Raw genomic sequence first — 21,623 nt, 5'->3', positions numbered from 1 at the left:
ATATGAAGCATTATATTGTGTAGAATCATAGAATTGTAGAGTTGGAAGGGACCTTGAGGATCCTCTAGTTCAGGGTTTCCCAAACTTGGGGGGGGTGGGGTGTCTCCAGCTGTTTTTGGACTACAATTCCCATAATCCCTGACCACTGGTTCTGCTAGCTAGGGATGATGGGTGTTGTAGTCAAAAATCAACTGGAGACTCAAGTTTGGGAGGGCCTGATCTAGTCCAACCTCCAGCATTGTAGGATCTTTTTGCCCAATTTGGCTGAGTATCCAATGCTAGTCCTGCTCTGAGTAGTCCAATTGAAATTAATACACAAAATTTAGATCCATTAATTTCCATGGATTTGTTCCAAGTAAAAACATAGTTGGATATAATCCCAAGATTCACCGATAACATTCATGCAAAAGCAGAAGAAAGAGGGATCAGAGAGAGGTGCTTGGGATAGGATGCTTACTGGGAAAGAAGAAAATATATATCAAAATTACACCACGGGCTCATCTTACTTTCAATGGAAGGAAAATGCAGGCAAGGAAAGGAGATAAAAAGAAAAGTATTTCAAGGCCGTCAACAACATTCTTGGGCAAATATTTCTCCAATCAAGTAAATCAATAAAAATACTTAACTGAGATTCTGCCCCCCCCCCCCCAGCATAATGCCTGCACCCCTGACATAAATCCTGGCTAAGCCCATGGTAGGCTGATCAAATGTTTCAAGTGTGTGTGTGTGTGTGTGTGTGTGTGTGTATTCATGTGTTGGGGGGTGGGGGAGAATTGCATGTCCTCTTTGCACAGGAACCAATTTTATCCATACCGTTCCAATTTTAGAACTTAGGTGTTCAGCTGTGTTTTTCTTTAAACATTAAGTTTTTGAGATGTATTTTTTAGAAGTTTGTTGATGGGGTGGAAGACCAGTTTCAACCTTCAGGTGCTTTAATGGGCAGTGCAGAACTTTAAAAAGTGAGTGTCACTTTATAATTCACTACATTATAGCTCAGCAGTGATTTAATAGATTAGGTAGGGCACTGGAACTGTTTGCTGATTTAGCTGAATGGGCATCAGTTTCTACTTTTTAGGCTCTCTCCGTCACAGACTGGGGCCAAAAGCTAGTCTGTTAGTCATGCCCAGGAAGTCATTGTGGACTATGAACAATTCATGTGGTTTCCGCTGTTGGCTGGTTTCTTAATCTTAACCGCAAACACTTTTTACCACTTGTTTGACAGGATGGAGGGGGGGGGTGAGTACAAAAGCCACTAAGGTGAGTGCTGCATCCATTTGCCACACCCACTACTAGTATGTGGCTCTTGGAAGGTTGCCCTTGAAGGAATGTTGCCCTTGAATTTAAAAAGATTCCCCACCACTGGCCCATATGGGTCTTAGAAGAGCCCTTACTTTCAGTCAATAGACTAGCTTATATCATCTGCATAATTTTTGATTGCTCCCTAAGGCTGACAGGCAATGGCGTTTAGAACCAGTGCCCCATCTATTCCAGCCCCCTGTTCTCACAGTGGCCAACTGGGTGTACATCATTGGAAGACAACAAACAGGACCTGACTTTGTCAATGCAAAGCTTGGAAAGGCATATGGGCACCCATTGTGATGAACTAGATCAGGCAGTGCTTCTGCCTGTCCAGTAACGTTGGATGGGATGCTCAGAATAGCTGTGACAGCAGAAGAAAATGCGGAGAGGTAATAATCAGTATCTCTTCGCGGGGTGGGTGTAAGCTGGTCTCTTATCCATGCCCTTGTTCTCTGAGCCAAGTGTTAATAGTAGTAGGAGTCGCTTTTTAACCGACTTGGGCAGTGGCCTAATCCTGTGTGCGTGGAGTCAGTGATTTGATGGCTAAGTCCTTGTTCCCATAAAGCTGAGGTGTTTTTGCCCTGGCAACTAACTGCATTAAGATATTTTGGGGCAATTTTAAGCTAGTTGGGCAAAATTGGACTGTCCTTGCTTTCCTTGACTTGAGTTTGCTGCTTGTGCTAATCAAAAATCTAAAATAAAAGGGTAGAATTGTAAGTTAAAGGGGAAAGCAAGGGGGCAGGATTTTACAAAATGGGGGGGATTGTGTGTGTGCCACACCCCACTTTTCAACTTAGACTGGTTCTCAGCTGATAACTAAAATCCATAATAAAAAGTTAAAATGCTAAATAAAAAGTTAAGTTATAACAGGGATACATTGGGGTGGGGGCGGTATGTATAGCAGCCTCCCAGTCACCAAAGCAGGGATAGCCAATGTGGAGTCTCCAATTGTTGTAGGACTCCAACATCTATTAGGCCCAGTCGGCATGGTCAGTTAGCCGGGATGAAGGGAGTTGTAGTCCTAGGGACACCTGGAGGGTGCTGCATTGGAGGGCACCCTAGAGGATGATAAGACAGTTTGGCATAGTAGTTAGTATGCTGGGCTAGTACTGAGGTGGAGTCTCTAAGGTGGTTGGATGGCACCATGTACTCCTCCTTCCAGCAGCTCCTGTAGCCAAGCTAGTGTCAAATGTATTGCTATGCTTTCCTTTGGACCACATCAGTGAGGCCGAGGGGAGAGGGTCTTGTTGTCTAGGCAGCCCTGACCCTCCAGACATACTGCCCCAAGGAGGTCACATCGGTGCTGATAATGCACCCCTGGCCTGGAGGCACACTCCATTCCAGACAGAAGGATGCCAACAATAACTAAGGAGACCCAAGTTCAAATCTCCCTTCTGTAATGAATCTCACTAGATGACATTGAGCCAGTTCCATGCACATAGCCTAACTCATCTCACTGTGTTACTGGTAAGAATAAAATAGTGGCTGGGAGAAGAGCCATGTATACTTTTCCTAGAGCCCCAGACTATTCTCCCCCTCCAACAAAATAGTGTGGGTGGGGGAGACTTCTCTCTGCTGGCCAGTGGTGGGAAAAGGCCAGCTTCCTTGGGAGCAAGGAATGCAGGTAGCTGTGGAGCAGGGCTGGATGGAAAGCTTGCCTTCTCAAGTGATGGTTTCCAGCTGCTTTTGCTTCCAAGAGAAAAAATTATCAGACCTCCAGGAGGAGCTGCATGTGGATCTGGGTGGATGGGAAGGAAGGTTGACCAGCCAGTGGTAAAGGTTCTCCACAAAAAACAGGTACCCTGCCTTTGATCTGCTAAGCAAAGTGTTAACCCAGGAATAAGGGTCCAGGAATATTTGACCTTCTAAAGGAGGCATTGGTGGAGGAAGAATGTGATAGCTTGACAGAGCAGGATCCAATTCCCGAAGCAGGATTTGCAAGCTGCTGGAGGATTATCCCTTGCATATTGACAAAAACAACCACAAGGGAGTGAAATAACATACCTTGATTGCCAGTAAAAACCAGAGAGCCATCCAGTATTTAACCTAATCAATAAGGGTTTCACCTTTCCAAAGGAGCTGCATTAACCTTTTAAAAGAAAAAAGGGGAATAGACAAAGGCTAGTGTTGTTTTCAGTGTGCTGAGAAAAAGTTGTCATTGGATCTTAATTACAGAACATATCTGCCGGGCATGAGATGGTTTGTTTTTTTGTTTTTTGTTTTGCTTTTAATCTCTCAGGACTACTTTGCTAACAAAAGCTGCAGTATTTCAGCTGACATGTCATATTAAAGTTATATTTATTATGCCTCCTGAAAAGAAACCTGTGCTGGCTACTGGAGCTGATTACTCTAAAATGCTTTGTATCTGAAAACATTTTGGAGGGGGGGGGCATCATCATCAAGGCCTCACAAAGTGTATAGAAATATTTCACCTTCTGTAAATGGTGGTGCCTAAGTGCCCCATATTGAAAAACCTGTACCATCTTTTAACCTCTGCTAGAGCTTTTTCTTCACTGGTCCGTTGATGTAGCATCATGTTACATTTCTTTGCAACAAGCAAAGCTAATTGGTAGAACACTTGTTTTGCATGTAGAAGGTTCCAGGTACCATTCCTAGCATCTCCTGGTAAGGTTGGGAAAGACTGCTTCATTGAAATCTCAGAGAGCAATTGCCAGTCAGTGTATTGAACTGGCAGGACCAAATTGTCTTACTTTGCTTCCTGTGCCTTATAGGAAAGGCCATAGTTCAGTAGCTGAGCATTTGCTTTGTTTGTAGAAGACCCCCAGTTCAATCCCCAACCTCTCCAGGCATGGCAGAGAATGTCCCCTATTAGAAATTCTGGCAAGCTGCTGCCAGCCAACGTGGACAGTATGGAGTCAGGTGGACTAATGCCCTGATTTACGATTCTCTGCCATGGGAGGTTTTCTAGAGCTCAAGCCATTTCTGAAAATGTTCAAAGATGCTTGTATTAGTGGGGTTGAGAGTTTATGAGCATCTTCTGTGAATCCTGGCTTTATATATAAATGCTACTTTATAGCCTTAATAGTTGCTTAGAATCATAGAATCATAGAGTTGGAAGAGACCACAAGGGCCATCGTGTCCAACCCCCTGCCAAGCAAGAAACACCATCAGAGCACTCCTGACATATGGTTGTCAAGCCTCTGCTTAAAGACCTCCAAAGAAGGAGACTCCACCACACTCCTTGGCAGCAAATTCCACTGTCGAACAGCTCTTACTGTCAGGAAGTTCTTCCTAATGTTTAGGTGGAATCTTCTTTCTTGTAGTTTGGATCCATTGTTCCGTGTCTGCTTCTCTGGAGCAGCAGAAAAGAACCTTTCTCCCTCCTCTATGTGACATCCTTTTATATATTTGAACATGGCTATCATATCACCCCTTAACCTCTTCTTCTCCAGGCTAAACATGCCCAGCTCCCTTAGCCGTTCCTCATAAGGCATCGTTTCCAGGCCTTTGACCATTTTGGTTGCCCTCCTCTGGACACGTTCCAGTTTGTCAGTGTCCTTCTTGAACTGTGGTGCCCAGAACTGGACACAGTACTCCAGGTGAGGTCTGACCAGAGCAGAATACAGTGGCACTATTACTTCCCTTGATCTAGATGCTATACTCCTATTGATGCAGCCCAGAATTGCATTGGCTTTTTTAGCTGCCGCATTACACTGTTGGCTCATGTCAAGTTTGTGGTCAACCAAGACGCCTAGATCCTTTTCACATATACTGCTCCCAAGCCAGGTGTCATCATCTCTGCTCTTTACAGAGAACCCAGTAAAAATATAATTGTTCTTTTAAAAAATACCTGCAAACTAATATCAATATAATTTTGAAAATTATAATTATAATTATAAATTATCCAAATGAACTCCTAACTTGGTTTCTTGTAGCTGCTAGACTTTCTATTACACAAAAAAGGAGGAATTTAAATAATCTGTCTCTTGAGCTGTGATATAAAACCTTACGAAGCCTCACAATTGCTGGAAAGATAACCTGTAACATTTTCATGATGAAAGGCAAAGAACCAGTAGAACAATTTTATGCAAGTTAGTGGGGCTTTTTATCTTACGTTTCAAGTAACAGTCTGCATGACCATTACCTGCACCTAAAAAAGAACTATGGTGCATCTAAATTATGTGTAGGTTTAATATACCTGTATAGAATTGTACATACCATTATTGTGTATAAGCATCTCTCTGATGCCTTGCTGTGTTTTTGTGTTGAAATTTTAGCAATCAAATTAAAACTAAATTTAGCTAGCAATCAAATTAAAAATAAATTTAAAAGATCAGTAGGAATTACATGTTAATAACCAATTGAAGGGCACATTTTCAGCTTGACAAATCTTCAGCAAGAGTTGAGAAATTATAGTGATAAAAATTGTAGAAGGATCAAAAACTAGAAGGCATGTAAAACACAGGGTTATATCCAATCAAGTTATACTTAGGGTAGACGCATTGAAATTAATGACCTATGTGATCCATTTCCATTCATTTCAGTGGATCTACTCTGAGTAGGACTGATATTGGATACAACCCCACTATTCCTTCCAAGCTTATCTAATGAGGCTGGTTCAGAAGATTCTCTGGCATTAACATCTTTCTTAATATTTCTGTATTTCTTTCTCCATGAGTCATTTTGGTGGAACACCAGGTATTCTGTAAGACAGATCTGACACAAAATATAAGTAACTGTAAAACATTTTTTAAAAAGCAATAAAAATGGCAAGAACAGCCATTTTTAAATGACCTTGGCCCTGTATACCTGAAGGAGCATCTCTATCCCTATCGTTCAGCCCAGACACTAAGGTTCAGCTCCAAGAGTCATCTTGTGGTTCCCTCACTGAGAGAAGTGAGGGAACTAGGCAGAGGGCCTTCTTGGCAGTAGTGCCCTCCCTGTGGAATGCCCTCCCATCTAAAAGAACTACACAACTTTTGGAAGACATCTGAAGGCAACCCTGTATTGGGAAGTTTTTGATGTCTTACTATGTTTTTATATGTACTGGTAGCCACTCAGAGGCCAGATGGGCAGGGTATAAATAATAAAAGCATTACTATTGTTATTGAGAACAACAAATCATGGCAACAAATGGATTAAACAACAACAACAACAAGGCAGTTGTCCCAAAGTTTCTACATTTAAGGGCACTGTTTCTTGAACAGGATCGATTGACTGGGCCACTGTGTAGTGAAGCTTCAAGTTTGGCAAATGCCATGTGATCATGAAACATCCCTCCCGCCACCAAATTTCACAAGTGTCTAGGCATGAGGAGCAGCCTGCAATGTAAAGTTTGTACATTGCATCTTGAATTTTAGTTGGTCCGAAATAAGAATCTGTGTCCAGCATAAGTTGAAGAGCATCATCTCCCATACAAACTAACTTTGAACCTTGACCTCTGTGGGAAAGTCATTTCTCTGGATCCCCCATCTTTGATGAATTAGATATTCTGTGAGGGCCTCTTTGATTTTGGAATGGGATGACTGATCTCTGCTGCTGCTTTTAATTGTCAGTTTCTCCTAGTGTTTTTGCTGTTACATGCTTGTCAGATGCACTAGCCTACTTCTTCATCAGTATGTACCTTAGCCTTTATGTGACTCTGTTAGCCAGAACAGGGAAGAATGACCATCTACCAATTCACAAAAATCTTTGTTTCCCTAGTGCTTGATGGTGATCCTTACTTATCCCAGGAGGCTTTCTAAGTAGTTGGTTTGTCAGCCTGCTGTACACAATCCTCATTATTTTTTAAGAGGTGGTGAGTGCGTTTTAAAATAACCAGAACAAGGAAAGGGTACATTTTATCTTGCTCTTTTCTTGAAATCGTGTGTTCTCCCCTTTCAAATACTTATTTAAGAAGAAAGCCAGGCTTTTCATCAATTAGGGTTTTGAATCTACTTTCAATATTGTCAGCTCCAAATGAAAAGTCAATTTCAGGCTGCAGGCAGCTCATGTGTCAAGGACAATTCTTTTCCTCAGATGGATTAAATGTGAGCTTGGGTGTAACGCTGTCATAGCTTATCAGGGCACATGCAGCAGATTCTGGCAGGTCTCATGTAGGTAGGGCAGAATATTGTATTTCAAGCAAACCAACACAACTTATCCTTGCTTATGTGACAGGAGATTAGCAGTGACTTGGCTAAGTGACTTGGTTGAAGCCTTTTGAGAAAGAGATTGCTTTTAGCTCTACGTTCTTGTTAAATGTTTCAACAACCTTCGTATATGCCAGAGGACGCTTGGGGTGGAATACGAACAGGGAAATTCTTAAGCATATTACCAATTCAAATTTCTGTTGGGTTGCATCCAACCAAATCCTGCTCATAGTAAACCTATTGAAAGTAATTGGCCTAAGTTACTCACGTCCATTAATTTAAATAGTTCTGTACCAAATAGCAACCTGCTGTCCTGATTTGGTTTTTCTTTCTAAATAGCCCAGTTATTGATACTAGGTCTCTTGGAATGAAGTGTAGACATAAAAGCGTTGAATTTTGGAAATTTGGTTAGTTTGTCTCATTTTCAATGACTCAGGGCACAACTTTTTCCCCCTTGCAGAAAGAGATCTGTGTAAGGCCTAGTAGAATCCTCTTCTATTTCTGCTCATCCCTAGCTGGCCTTTGGAACCTGTATGCATTCATACAAATCCAGTGGATTCAAATTCTTTAGCTGTGGTTTCTGCATTGCAGGAGGTTGGACTAGTTGATGCTTTGGGTCCTTCCAACCCTGCATTTCTGTGATTCCTATGCTGTAGCAACCTCCTTATTGCAGGAATGAGGGTACCCGTGCATGCCTGCTTCACTTACGCAGTCTTGCTAGTTACATGATGAAATGCAAAAAAAAATGTGCCAACATCCCGGGCTCTGAATTGGCCAGTGCACTGCATGCACCATGTGCCCATGCGCAGACCAAAGGCCAGCAAGGGAGAGAAATAAGAGGACTTCATTGGGCCCTTCCCACTCAGAATGTTTGACATTCAAATCAACTAAGGACATCTAGTTTTAGTTTTAAGAATTTTGCAAAATTTTGTTACGGTCTGCCACAGCTGCTCTTGCAGAAAGAACCTCAGTCTGCTTAAAGGGCCTTTAAACATCCAGAAACAAGAATTACTATTGTACTGTTAAATGGTTAGTTCCCACCCTGAACCCAGTGGGCAGATTGGATTAGAATTTAATAACTCTGACCTCCAGATGTAAAACTGCCCTCCTGCTAATTCCTTGCGCAAGAAGGTATGGTCATCTGAAGTTTGAAATTTGGCACCCTTACTCTTTTAAATACAGGAATAAGTTATAATTAACCTACTCTGTATTAATATCCAGATTGCATTTTAACAGGCTTTCTGTTGAAAACATCAAGAGATTAAATAATAATAATCCAATTCCAATAACACCCCAAAATCTGGTTCTTTTAAATACATTATCTGTCCTGAAAAGCACTTAATCATATTAACCTTTCTAAAAGATGATTTATTAATCAAATTGTAAGACCAGGATAAGAGTTTCTGCATAATAGAGAATTCTTCTAGTGTTCTCCTGTAGGTCACGTCAACTAGATAATTTGTTCTGTGGGGTGGGGGTGGGAACCCTGCCACCTACAAATTTATGCAATACTGACAAAAATAATATAATTCTTTACACATGAAAGACTTGACTCCTCTTAAATGCTTGGCTCCTGCTGTTCATGATGGGTGAAAGGGGAAATGGCATTTTTATTTCGCACTTTCAAGAGTGGCTGTTGCTGTGACTCATTTCATTCATCGTGTCAGACCTTGGCTTGAGCTGATTAGGGTTCAGATAAAACCCACTCTGTGGCTGGAGTTTTCAAAAAGTACAATGAGGAAGCCACGGATTAGAGTTGCTTGCATGGTCTGTCCTTTCAGTTTCATAAATTAATCCCTTTCTCCATAGTACAGGGGCTTCTGTAATGATGCCTGTGACTGTTTGTTCAGACATTGTGCCAACTGTTTTTTAAATCCATGACAAACCACAGCATCTGACTCTTCCATAGCCATGGTTAAGCAGGATGTCTGAATTGAGCCAAGTGGCAGCTTGGATGCCAGACATGATAGTGGTACAGTTAAGAGCTTGTAGACCACCTGACCTGTAGTCAGGCCTACAGTTTTGTATGGCACAACACCGTAACTTTCATATAACTGGTAGGTGGGTGTGTATAGAATCCATATCTGTCACACTCCAAGAGCTCATTCAAATCCCAGAAATTTCACCTTCTCAACAAAATACTTACAAGCACCAGCAGGGTTTCTGGAGCAGCACAGTCTAAACAAACCAAGGCCATACACAGGGAATCTAGAAGCAAGGCCAAGGAAAAAAGATCCAAGGTCAATATCTCAAGGTAGTCTACACAGTACAATTCAGCCAGGAGGCGTAACTAGAGTTGGGTACCAGGAGCCAGAGACTGGAAGGTTCAAGAAGGAAGCCTTATATACTCGGGCCACACCCTAACCACAGCTGATGGCCCTGAAGGAGTATCATGGATTACTTATGCATGAGTAACCTGCAGATTCCTGTAGATGCTTGCTGTGCTGTTGCAGGGACCTAAACCTTGTGGTGCTGTTGTAGACTGGGGTGTGGCTCCACCTCCTCATTTGATGTCATGAGGCTCTTGTTCAGGTGTTAACCCAGAGGGCCCCTCAAGGGGATCTTCAGCATTGGAGTTACGGGTCCCTGCCTGTTTCTCAGTGGCGTGAAGTTCATCCTCTGAGGCCTTCATGCCCAGCACATTGTCATGGCTAGGCATAGCAGTATTCAACATAATGCAAATAAAACTTGTTTCAAAATTGCATTTAAATATTCTTTTTTGGTAACTCTATGGTGGGAGTTGAAGATGCTAAGATGTAGTAGAAGAGGCAGTATATGGCATGTTATTGGAGGTTTAAATGTAGAACGGTAGATTTCATGTTTGGTATAGGGAGCATTGCATTGATGTTAAGCAGTGATAGGGAACTTTTGTAGGCCTCCAATATTTGCTGGACTTCATTTCCCATCAACTCCAGTCAGTGTGACTAGCTATCAAAGATGATGGGAGTTGTGTCCAATCACATGGAAAGCCACAGCTTCCACAAGGCCTGCTTTTAAGGCTGTAAGGCCACACATACATACTTTGGAAGAAATCTCATTGAGCTTCTCAGTATTTGGTCTTCATCTGCAAGTTTAGGATTTTTTATATGCTGCAGTTGAATTAGAAGAAATACTGAAAGCACATCACTGTGGAGTTTGGAGTCTGTGTGCAGGGTAGCTTCTGTAGCTTTAACATTCTGTTCATGTCCCAAAACAAGCCATATTAGGGACACCTTGTGCATTACTTAACTTGATTAAATTCCTGGTTGGCTGCTGTGATCTACATAAAAACTGAGCAATAGGGCATATCTTGTCCTATCTGTGACTGACAGTCTAGGTTTACAGCAGCAACAGGGAACCAGGCCTCTTTCGTCAGTTGGAGCTATTCCCCAGTCCACATACCTCACTGGCCCTGCTTTGCATCACGAGTGCTTTTGCCTGACTGGAATGTGTCCTTCAGCTCCAATAATAACCTCTTTATTGGCAGGAAAGAGGACAGAGAGCTGGGTAAATGTGTGTAGAAAATAGTCCACGAGACAAAGGTAGCATTTGCATTCGTTGTTCTGGCCACTTTTGCCACTGGCCCCATCCACCACTGGCCACTAGTATGTGGCTCTCAGGAGGGAATGTGGCCTTGGTTTAAATGAATGATGTAGGACAGGGCTCAGCAAACATAACATGTAACAACATCCCACTAGGTGAGCAGATATTTGAGAGGGCATGTGAAGGGCCATCTTTCCCATGGGTTCCTGGGGGGCATTCCTGCAGCTGGAGGGATGTGAGGAGGGAGACCTACTGCGTCTCCTTTTCTTGTGGCCAGAATCACAGGCCTGCTTCTTCCCTTGCCAAGCTTCAGGAATGCTCTCCATAGAGGTTCATGGTAAGAATTCCCATTTTTCTCACAAAGCTTGCGCCAGATTAGCTTTGATGCATGACTTCACACTACCAGTGTGAAAATTACTGCTGTAGGCATAATCTGGTCCCTTGGTCCCTCTTGAATGCTGGAAAAAGACACTCTGTAAACTACTTCAAAATGGATCATCTTTGTTGTCAAATTGCTGCTTCATGGTGCCTTTTCCTGGTGAACATGGTGTCCCTAAATGGAAGTATAGCATCGAAACATTACATTATATCTAACGTAGAGCCATTGAAATTAATGGAAATGGCTAATTTGGGTTGAATCTGTGTAGGTAGGGCTTAACTGGGTACAATCTGTTACACTTTTAAAGAAATACATTTTTTTTCTTGATATATTTTTCACCTTGCTTTTCTCTCTCTGTCTTAGTTAACAAGCACAAACCGTGGATTGAAACAACTTACCATGGCATAGTTACAGAAAACGACAACACAGTACTGTTGGATCCCCCATTAATAGCACTGGATAAGGATGCACCTCTCCGTTTTGCAGGTACGGGCATCTTGGTATTTTATTGTTAACTGTTGCGTGTCTTTTGAAAGTGTGAGAAATTTGGGCCAGAAGTCACTCATGTAAGGTGGCAATTCACTCATTAGACTAAAGTCTAATGTGCTGTTATGCCAAACCAATGATTCCAAATGATTGGACAGAGTTGGAGAGATAACCAATACAGTCTTCGACAGGGACAAGTACAAAAATCCACACCCAGGAATGAGGGAAAACACAAGGTTGTATCTGACTTAAGTTGTACTCCAAGTAGACACACTGAAAGTAACAGACCCAAATTAGACTGTTAAATTCAGTTGGGGCTACTTTGAGTAGAACTAGCATTAGATACAAACTACAGTTTGCCTGTGCAAGGTAGGACAACCTGGTTAATAAGTAGCACTTCTGAGAAGAACATCTAAACTAGATTTGAGACAGTTATGTCTATGGCCTACTGCAGAAGTGTTGGATTTAATAGATTCAGGATTGCATTAATTGAAAGATTGAAGAAATAATATGTCTTCTGTTCTCTGGATGCATGTTTCAGAATAGTTCCACTTTTTTAAGACGAGATTCAACATGTAGCTAAAATTACAAGAGGCTTCTGGCATTTTGAAGACCTAACAGGTCTATTATGGCATAAGCTTTTCTCAGTGAGAGTCCACATCCTAAAACAAGTCTGATGTCGCCTCTGTTCCATGACGGCATATGCCATAATAAAACCCTATAATCTTTAAAAGTGCCACAGGGTTCTGTGCTGCTTTGGATGCGATATCCAGTGATTATTTGTTAACAAGTCAGGATCTGTGCCAGTGAAGTCTGTTGCAGCTAAAGCAACAAATGTGATTTCCCTTCTGGAACTGTGCAGCTACTACCAGTGTGCTAATGCAAGAAGAAACACAACAATCATGCAGAGAGAGAGAGCTGACACTAATTGTGCAGAGGGGAGCAGTGTTAGAAATTAGCCAGGCGTGTTTTATGACTGGAGTGGGTTCGATTGCAACCATGTGGAGATCTCTGCATGCCAGGTTGGCAACTGACATCTCCATTTGGCTGGACCCTCCAGCTTTCTTTAAGCAGGTAAGCAGAAGAGTGTATTTATTGCATTTATATCCCACCTTTTCCTCCAAGGAGCACATGGCTCGCCCCCTCCTCAGTTAATCCCTACAACGGCCCTGTGAGGTAGGTTAAGGGGCTGTGACTGGCCCAAGGTCACCCAGTGAGCTTCATGACTGAGTTGGGGATTGAACCCTGATCTCCTAGGTCCTAGTCTGACACTCTTAACCATTCTACCACACTGGCTTTCTAGAGTACTTCTGCTGTGGAGGAACTATGTAAATTAAGTAGGTAAATATATATGGGGAAAGCAAAATGTCACCTAGAGGAGGATCTGAAATATTTTCCTTAAAGCTTGAATTTGTTTTATTCTGTATTGTTTGATTTGATGTGTTGTAAACCACTGAAATTTTTTTCTTACAATATAAAGCCGTATAGAAATGAAATTAATAATAATAACAACAAACACCACACTGGGGGGAGGGGGGAATGATGCCAAATATATCATTGTGGTGGTGCCATTTGGCGATTAGCTTCTATATCGGTGAGTTTCAAACACTGGAGGGGAGAAGAACATTCACCATAATTGTTGTAGGAACTTGAAGAGCATTTAGACAATGGATGAAGCAGCTGTTGGGAGTTCTTTTTGAAAAGAAAAACTGGACACACGTCATTATGTACAGGGAAGGGGGCTGTACTGTGTTGAGGTTAAGCAGCTGGACTGGATAACTACCAAATATCTGCAAGACCTCCTTCTTCCCAACAGACCCTCAGAAATTTGGGGTGGATGCCCAGGAGAGGGCACTCCCTGTGGCAGCTCCTAGGTTGTGGAATTCCCTCTCCACTGAGGGGCATCTAGCACCATTATATAGTTTCCGTCAAATGCTGAAGACACATCTCTTTACCCTGGACACCTGAGATATATAGATTTACAAGACCCAGCCTATTCCCTTGACTAATTTGTTTTAAACTGTTTTTAATACTGAATTTTAAATTGTTGTAGCCTGCCCTGGGATCTCATGGTCAAGGGCAACTAAGAAATTGAACAGTTCCAACCTGTGGACAATTTCTTCTGCTACTATTTTGTTTTGCTAGGTTGTTACCATCATCAGCAACTTGCTTTAAAGTCTACTTTAGTCAATAAAGGGATTAAAAAACACATCCCACAGGTTGCCCCTTGATTGATCAGACATAAGGAGATTATGTGTAGGAGACCATTTGGTGTCAAGTCTATTCCTTGCTATTAACGTAAGCTTTTAATTAGTGGTTTGTCTGAATAAACCTTTTGCTAAGTAAAATCTTTTACAGGACCAAGTCCCTGATTGGGAAACCAGTCTGGCAATATTCACAACCAGCCAAAATGTTAAGATAGCAAGTTCATTGCATTTATTATGTCTACATTTCATTCTGACCCGTACAAACCTGCCACACTTTGGTTTTCAAACACACATCAGTCTGTTCTATTGAGAGCATGGGCTTTATTGTAGAGATTAAAGGGGTGGGGGTGGGATTGTTTTGATTAGTTTGTTCAGCTCCAGGTACAGTTTGCAGTCCAATTTTCCTTATTGTTTCAACGTTTTCTATGCTTCTTGCTTCAGAAGGAGAACTAAGGGTTGGGCATAGCTGCCCTGTCCAAGACCCTTTTATCTGTAGTTACAAATAACTGAATCTGAGACTTAGAATAGAATCATAGAATCATAGAGTTGGAAGAGACCACAAGGGCCATCGAGTCCAACCCCTTGCCAAGCAGGACTTAGGCAGACAAATCATGTCCTTATTGTAGCTTAGCAGTAGAGCACCTGCTTTGCATGTAGAAGGTCCCGGGTTCCAGTGGCGTAGCGTGGGTTGTCAGCACCCGGGGCAAGGCAAGTAATTTGCACCCCCTAACCCGTGGATTTGCGCCCCCTAACCCTAACCCCCAGATGTTGCACCTGGTGCGGCCGGCCCCCCCCCCTGCACCCCCATGCTACGCCACTGCCGGGTTCGATCTCTGGCATCTCCAGGTAGGGCTGGGAGAGAACCCAGTCTGAAATCCCAGAAAACCGCTACCAGTTATTGTGTACCATACTGAGCTAGGTGAACCAGTGGGCCTGATTCAGTATAAGGCAGCTTCCTTTGTTCCTAGGACATGAGGGTGTAAGACAGGCCTGCTGGACCAGGCTAGTGGACCATCTAGTCCATCATCCTGTACTTATAGTGGCCAACAAGATGCCTGTGGGAAGCCTGCAAGCTGAATATGCATGCAGCAGCAGCACTCCTATCCACCTTTGATTCCCATCAACTGGTATTCTGGGGCATGATTCTCCTGTATAATGCACTGAACTGCTGAGTACATAAGGGGTACAGTGATCTCTCAAGTAAACTTGGAAGTTGTTGGACTCCAACTCCCATCAGCCCCAGCCAGCATGGCCCAGTGATCAGGGATGATGGGAGTTGTAGTCAAGGAACATCTCAAAGCTCACATGTTCCTCTACCTATATCCCACAGTTTAAAAAAAAATGTTCCCATGGGTGCGGTGAACATAAGAAGAGCCCTGTGGCTGTGGGTCAGACCAAAGTCGCATCTAGTCCAGCGTCCTGTTCTCACAGTGGCCATGCATAAGAAGTCCAAACAACAGCACTCTCCTCACTTGCGATTCTCAGCAACCGTAATGAGATAAGCTGTTCTCTTCTGTCTCAAATCTGAGAGAGAGATAAAAACTCTGGAGTTAAACAGAAGCTTTAATATAGTGTGTGTGCATAGCTTGCTTACTTCCAAGAAGAAGTAAATACTTTGGGTTGTGTCCCATTTAAATGAATGGACCTAAAGTTCATCATGTCCATTAAATACATTGGATCTGCTCTTGAGTAGGACTAGCATTGCCTATAACCTTTTCCCCCAGCTATTTTTCCACACTGTCCTATATTAATAGTGGTGTGGTAAAAGTAGGAATTTGCCATTGTGCATGATTTAAGTCTCCATTTTAAGGGACGTGCTTGCATACAGGATATAAAAGTCCGCATGCAGCATGTCTAAGCATTGTGGATTCGTCTTTTAAAAAATAACCCACAAAATTTAAGCCTTCTGTCAGTATTCCTTCCTCTCTCCCCACTTGCAGTTTATAGGAAGCTCATGTTCCGGTGAGTGATTGCTGATGTCTGCGTCTCTCCTGGCTGTGCTGCCAGCCCTTGTTTGTTTAGAGCAGTGAGCGGTGCTGCCATCCGGGCTGCAGCTGGCGAAATGTGTAGTATGGGAGTTTAATTGATAGGCAAAGAGGGGAAGCAAACAGCCCTGCTTGAGTCAGTGATCAGAGAGGGGCGTTGGCCTTGTCAGTTCCAATTAACAGATAGGAATGGATAATTTCCTGTAACTAGGTTTGCTGGCTAATTTGTAAATTGGTAATATTGGGCTTAGGGCAGGGCAGGGAGAGCTTTTGACATCACTCAAGCAGGAATGTTAGGAGGAATCTGCCTTGGTATAAAGGTTTGGTATACGTGTTTCTTATATATTGTGGCATTTTATGTATTGTAATTTTGCTGTTATTTTCATTGATTATAATAAATGATTCATCGCAATCGTTGAGAGTGAATTTCTGTTTAATACTACTTGCTGATATTTTGAAAGTTAATTTTAAAGTACAGCATTACAGTAGTTATATTCTAATGGATTATTGAATATTACTTGGTAGAAGTCATTTATTTTAAGTCATATATTTTATTATGGCTTATTTCTACTGAATTGCAGTGTTATAAGATGTGTGATCTTTGTTGTATGTTTTGTTATTTCTTCAGCTGGTAAACCGCCTTGTAAACCTAGAAAGGTGGTACAGTATACAAATTAAAAGTGAAATGGTGCTTCCGGGTTGGCGCCATCGCCGAATGGCGGACTCCCTCCGAGCTCCGGAGGGAGTCTGCTCAGCAGGGGCTGGGTTCTACCGCGCCGGCGATGCGGGGACCCTCAAAAACCATGGGCGCTGAAACCCATGGGCATGGTGACTCGGCTGGCACCGTTTGCGCCCCCCCCCGACCACGCGAAGGAGCCTTTTTAAAGGCTGCGGAGCGAGTGACAGGGGGGGTGTGCTGTGAGTCCTCCGCTTCCCCTGCCGAGCGAAACCGCATGCCATTTGGCAGAGAGCGCTGACTTCTTCCATTGAAAATCTGGACTTAAAAGAACAACCCGTGAGTAATTGGAACTTGGATTAAAAAGGGGAATAAATTTTTTCTTAAATTCGGAGCGAGCGGGGGAGGTATAAAAAGGAAGTCAACCTCCCCCCTGTTAGGACCTGACAACTAAGATCGAGCGCAACCTTTTCTTTTGATAAAGATATTAATTTCGCGATGGAAAATTATAAGCTGGGCTGAAGGAGAAGAGTGGAATGTGAATTAAAATACAACCCCCCCCCCGGAAGCCCCGGGAGCGATCCGTGAGAGCGCCTGGAGAGGAGAAATAGAGGTTTTGACAGCTGTCAAAGGAGCTGCCAAAACTGAAGAACAAAAAGAGAACTTTGTTACGAGGACTTTGCTGGTTACATTTGTTATAAATTGGATATAAACTGTTTAAAACAAGGAATAATAAGTTACTTTGACTGGTGGGTGAGATCGGGAATGAAACTGAGTTACTATAATCCCTCTAGAGGAGCTGTGGGTTATTACAAGTATCGCTGGCATGGAATTTGAATCGGACATTTTATCTCCTGGAATACTGCAGAAATGGAACACTATTTTGTCTACAGAGGTCTACACACTAAAGGAGACAATAGATTTATCTATTGAAGAATGGAAGGGACTTGACGTAATGTTTTGTTCCTGAATAACAAAGCCTCTGTAGAGGAATTACAAGCTTTTTGGAATTAGAACATTTGTGCAGGAGAGCAGGGGGAAAAAAAGAAAAAGAAAAAAAAAAAGAGGAGAAGAGGGAACATCAAGAACAACAAGAAAAACAAGAACTGGACAAAGTTGGAAGATAGACCCTTTCTAAGATTGGACATTTGAAATTAAAGATGATTAAAAGACGGTAAAGATTACTAAAAAGACGGCAAAGCGGACTGGTGAAGGATTATGGCTTAGATTATGGTTCAGATGTGGGAGCTCCAGGAGACAGTGGATTTGATGGACATTGGGAACGCAACCGGGAAAGGGGGGAGGGAAATTTGGAATCCAAAGGGAGTTAAATTATATTTTATTCTTTTTTAAATTCTTTTATGTTAATCTGTATCTTATATTAAAGAGGGGAACTCGTGGAAGGGAACAGGTTGATTTTAGTGGATGGGAAAATATTTTTTAAATTGGGTTAATGATAATAATTTTAAAATTTGGGGTAAGAATTTGTTGAATCTATTTGAAAGAATTGGAATACAAGAGGGGGTGGGGAGGGGGAAGTCCTGGAAAGATGATATTGAAAATAAGGCCTTAAATTTGGATGTTTTTCTTTTTTTTTTGTTATATTTGAAAATCTTTAATAAATATTATTAAAAAAAAAAGTGAAATGAAAATTAAATGAAACAACTTGAATTATCGGGCCTGTGGTTTCAAATTGGGTTTTTCTTTCCAGCTGTCATTTGTTTTCATCTGTGTACGGGAGAGGTTGGAGTGCAGATGGAACAGACTAGTTTTTGAAGACTAGACAGTTATTTGTGTCCACCCCAGAACCTTGGAACTGTCACGTTTAGGATCGATAGGTGTGGGGCTGTCCTCTGCCACTACTAAACAGTGGGGGGTGGTCCATTAAGATGAATATGGCACTGCCCTCAGCCAGCCCCTGCCTGTCTTCTTGCTTACAATCAGCCTAGGGATTGGTCCTGCCTGTCAGCTTCCTCTACCTTAGCCTCAGTGTTGCTCTTTGGTAGAATTCAGCAGGGAGGAGGATGGGGGGAAATATAGAATTATTTGCCGTTGCCTGGCTGCTTTCTGGCCTACCAGCCCCGTGGGTGCCACTGTTGAGCAGACAAATAATGGTCAGCAAGCTTCCTTAAAGGGCATCTTCTCCATCTCTGAAGGTAGAAAGAACTATAGTGTAGAATGCCGCTACCATAGGAGGGTATCACTTACCTCTGAGAAGGGGAAGAAGGACCATAGCTCTGTGGTACATCACCCTGCTTTGCAAGAGAAGGTTCCAGGTCCAGCCTCCACAGCATCTCCAATTCATTGGATCAGGTCAATTAGAGTGGATAATTAGGGACCAGATTGGCCAGTAGTCTTATCTGGTATTAAGTACCTTTGTTTGAGTGGGAAGGCACTACAGAGGTGCAAAACTAGAGCACTCTGTGGAAGACCTTTGCTTGAGGTCACATCACTTCCAATTATGTGTACCTACGAGGAATATACCTGCATGACTGCAGTTCATCAAAAGTGTAGCTGTTTCTAATGGAGGGCACTGTCCATTGGTTGGAGAACCCAGAATCTGCTCCAATCTTGACCTTCCAATTTTCTTGATTGTAGGTAAATCCAATGCTGACTGCTGTATTTCAGCATTGTTTTAAGAAGCTGTATTTTCTGGTTCCCTGGTTGTTGTTTTTAAACAGTGTCTTGACTGTGCAACTCTGGCAGAAACATTATACTCATTAATTGTGCCCTGGAAATCTGGAGCACATATTGAAACTGTGACCTCTTGTCTGTTCAATTATTAGAATATGCAGAACAGTCCCAAAAACACTCCTTTTGGCCAGATTATGGGTGTTGTTTTTTAAGACTCCTTAATGTGCTCAGAAATGTTTGTTTGGGTGAAATTCCTGGCCTTTCTGTAGAACAGCGAGTGGCCAAATGAGTGCCATACTTCAAAGCCCAATTAGTGACATGCTTGGAATTTGTCTGGCTAAATGCTTGTTTCTGTTCTCCCTCTCCCCAGGGTCGATGTAGAACAGGGTAACTGAGTTGAATTCAAATAAATATTTCTATTTCAAATACTCCAGGCCGTAAATTTCAAATATTTGCCTGTTAATTTTGCTTTGCTCATGTGCTTCACATGAAAGTGAAGATTGGCCAGTGTGGAAAAAGAAAAAAAAAAGTTTCTCAGTGCATCTTGAGCACTGCAGTCAATGTTTGGAGAATCAAGGAGTGTTCCTGGATAGATTAGTTCTGACAGAGGGATGCCAAGAAGGGTGATGCTCGAATTGCCTCATGGCAAAGGTTGGCATTGACTGGCATTGACAAAGGAGTTTAAGAGACCAATTAAAGTGGCTAAGAGCTGTGCAGTCTTTTTATTTTCAAAAGCCAGCCCAGGCAACTGTGTCACATTAACACACTTCTTTCTTGTCTGTCTCTCCCCCCTCCTCCTCCCCACCCCGCTTTGCAGTTGGGCTTCTTGCCATCATCATGCCGTCCTGCAGCCATAGACTAGGCTCTTAATGTTTTCATGGGAATGCTTGCTTCAAGAAAGCATAGTGTTTTTGAAGCAAAAGCAACAGAGTGTATTGTGGCTCCTTTTTAAAGGCGTAACAAAATTTTATTATGACATAATCTTTTCATTATGGGGACGCAGGTGGCGCTGTGGGTTAAAGCCTCAGCGCCTAGGACTTGCCGATCGAAAGGTCGGCGGTTCGAATCCCTGCGGCGGGGTGCGCTCCCGCTGCTCGGTCCCAGCGCCGGCCAACCTAGCAGTTCGAAAGCACCTCCGGGTGCAAGTAGATAAATAGGGACCGCTTACCAGCGGGAAGGTAAACGGCGTTTCCGTGTGCGGCTCTGGCTCTGGCTCTGGCTCTGGCTCTGGCCAGAGCAGCGATGTCACGCTGGCCACGTGACCCGGAAGTGTCTCCGGACAGCGCTGGCCCCTGGCCTCTTAAGTGAGATGGGCGCACAACCCCAGAGTCTGTCAAGACTGGCCCGTACGGGCAGGGGTACCTTTACCTTTACCTTTAATCTTTTCATTGGACCTAGTACAGGAGAAAATCATTCAGGTGGGAGTTGAGCGGCAAGGAGATGTAAAAATTGCAAACAGCAATCAATAAGAACTTTAAATGTAAATTAAATAGTGAAATCCGTTACAGTAGCAGATTGGTGATAATACGATCCTCTCACCAGTGCTGAGTAAATTAACATCTTTAGTGGAACAGGAAACTATTCACAAGCAGTTATTGATAAAGAAGAATACAATGTGAAATAGCTGAACTGCAGTTCATCAAGAAGTTCAGTGCCATCCCCTGTGAGTTAAATTGAGATAACTGCTTGAGTTAATCAGCTTACCAGTGCCAAATATCTGTGCCGTCTAGTACTGTTTCTCGTTGATGGTGATAATGCAGTCATCTCTGCAATGCTCAATAAAATGTCACCAGTCTGCCATTTCATGACTAGTCATGAAAGTTTATGCCATAACACAGCTTGTCCTTAAGATAGCAAAAGACAGTTGATTTTTGCTGCAAGAAGCTAAGACAGCTACCATTCCCTCTGGAAATGGTTCTTGAAACTCATTCCAGAACTACCATATTTTTCGCCCTATAGGGCACACCGGCCCATAGGGCACACCTAGTTTTTTGGGGGGGAAACCCCAAACAGGCTGCTATCCGCAAGCCTTGGGAGCCTGGCGGGAACTCCCGCGGGCTCCCAAGGCTTGCGGATATCTTCCCGAAGCCCGGGGCACGCTGCTCAGCACACCCCAGGCTTCGGGATGCAGGCTGCTATCCGCAAGCCTAGGGAGCCTACCGGGAACTCCCGCCGGGCTCCCCAGGCTTGCGGATAGCTTCCTGAAGCCTGGAGAGCGAGAGGGGTCGGTGCACACCGACCCCCTCACTCTCCAGGCTTCAGCGAAAGCCTGCACTCACCCCATAGGACGCATACACATTTCTCCTTCATTTTTGGAGGGCAAAAAGTACGTTCTATAGGGCA

The 21,623-nt window shown here is 43.0% G+C and overlaps 2 protein-coding genes across 4 annotated transcripts in view; both read left to right on the top strand.

Annotated features, from left to right (window-relative positions):
• Positions 1-21,623, top strand: part of LOC307222181 (uncharacterized protein) — a 214,140-nt gene that overhangs the window by 106,150 nt on the left and 86,367 nt on the right. The window lies entirely within an intron of this gene.
• Positions 1-21,623, top strand: part of CLSTN1 (calsyntenin 1) — a 60,465-nt gene that overhangs the window by 7,639 nt on the left and 31,203 nt on the right. For all 3 annotated transcript variants that reach the window (XM_079986860.1, XM_079986858.1, XM_079986859.1), the window contains exon 2: positions 11,656-11,778. In XM_079986860.1, coding sequence (XP_079842986.1) covers positions 11,656-11,778 — 123 coding nt within the window. The remainder of the gene's footprint in view (positions 1-11,655; positions 11,779-21,623) is intronic.

The sequence above is a fragment of the Podarcis cretensis genome, assembly GCF_951804945.1.
Source record: "Podarcis cretensis genome assembly, chromosome: 8".
NCBI lineage: Eukaryota > Metazoa > Chordata > Lepidosauria > Squamata > Lacertidae > Podarcis > Podarcis cretensis.
The sequence above is the reverse complement of the archived record's forward strand: the minus strand, read 5'-3'. Positions and strand labels throughout refer to the sequence as shown.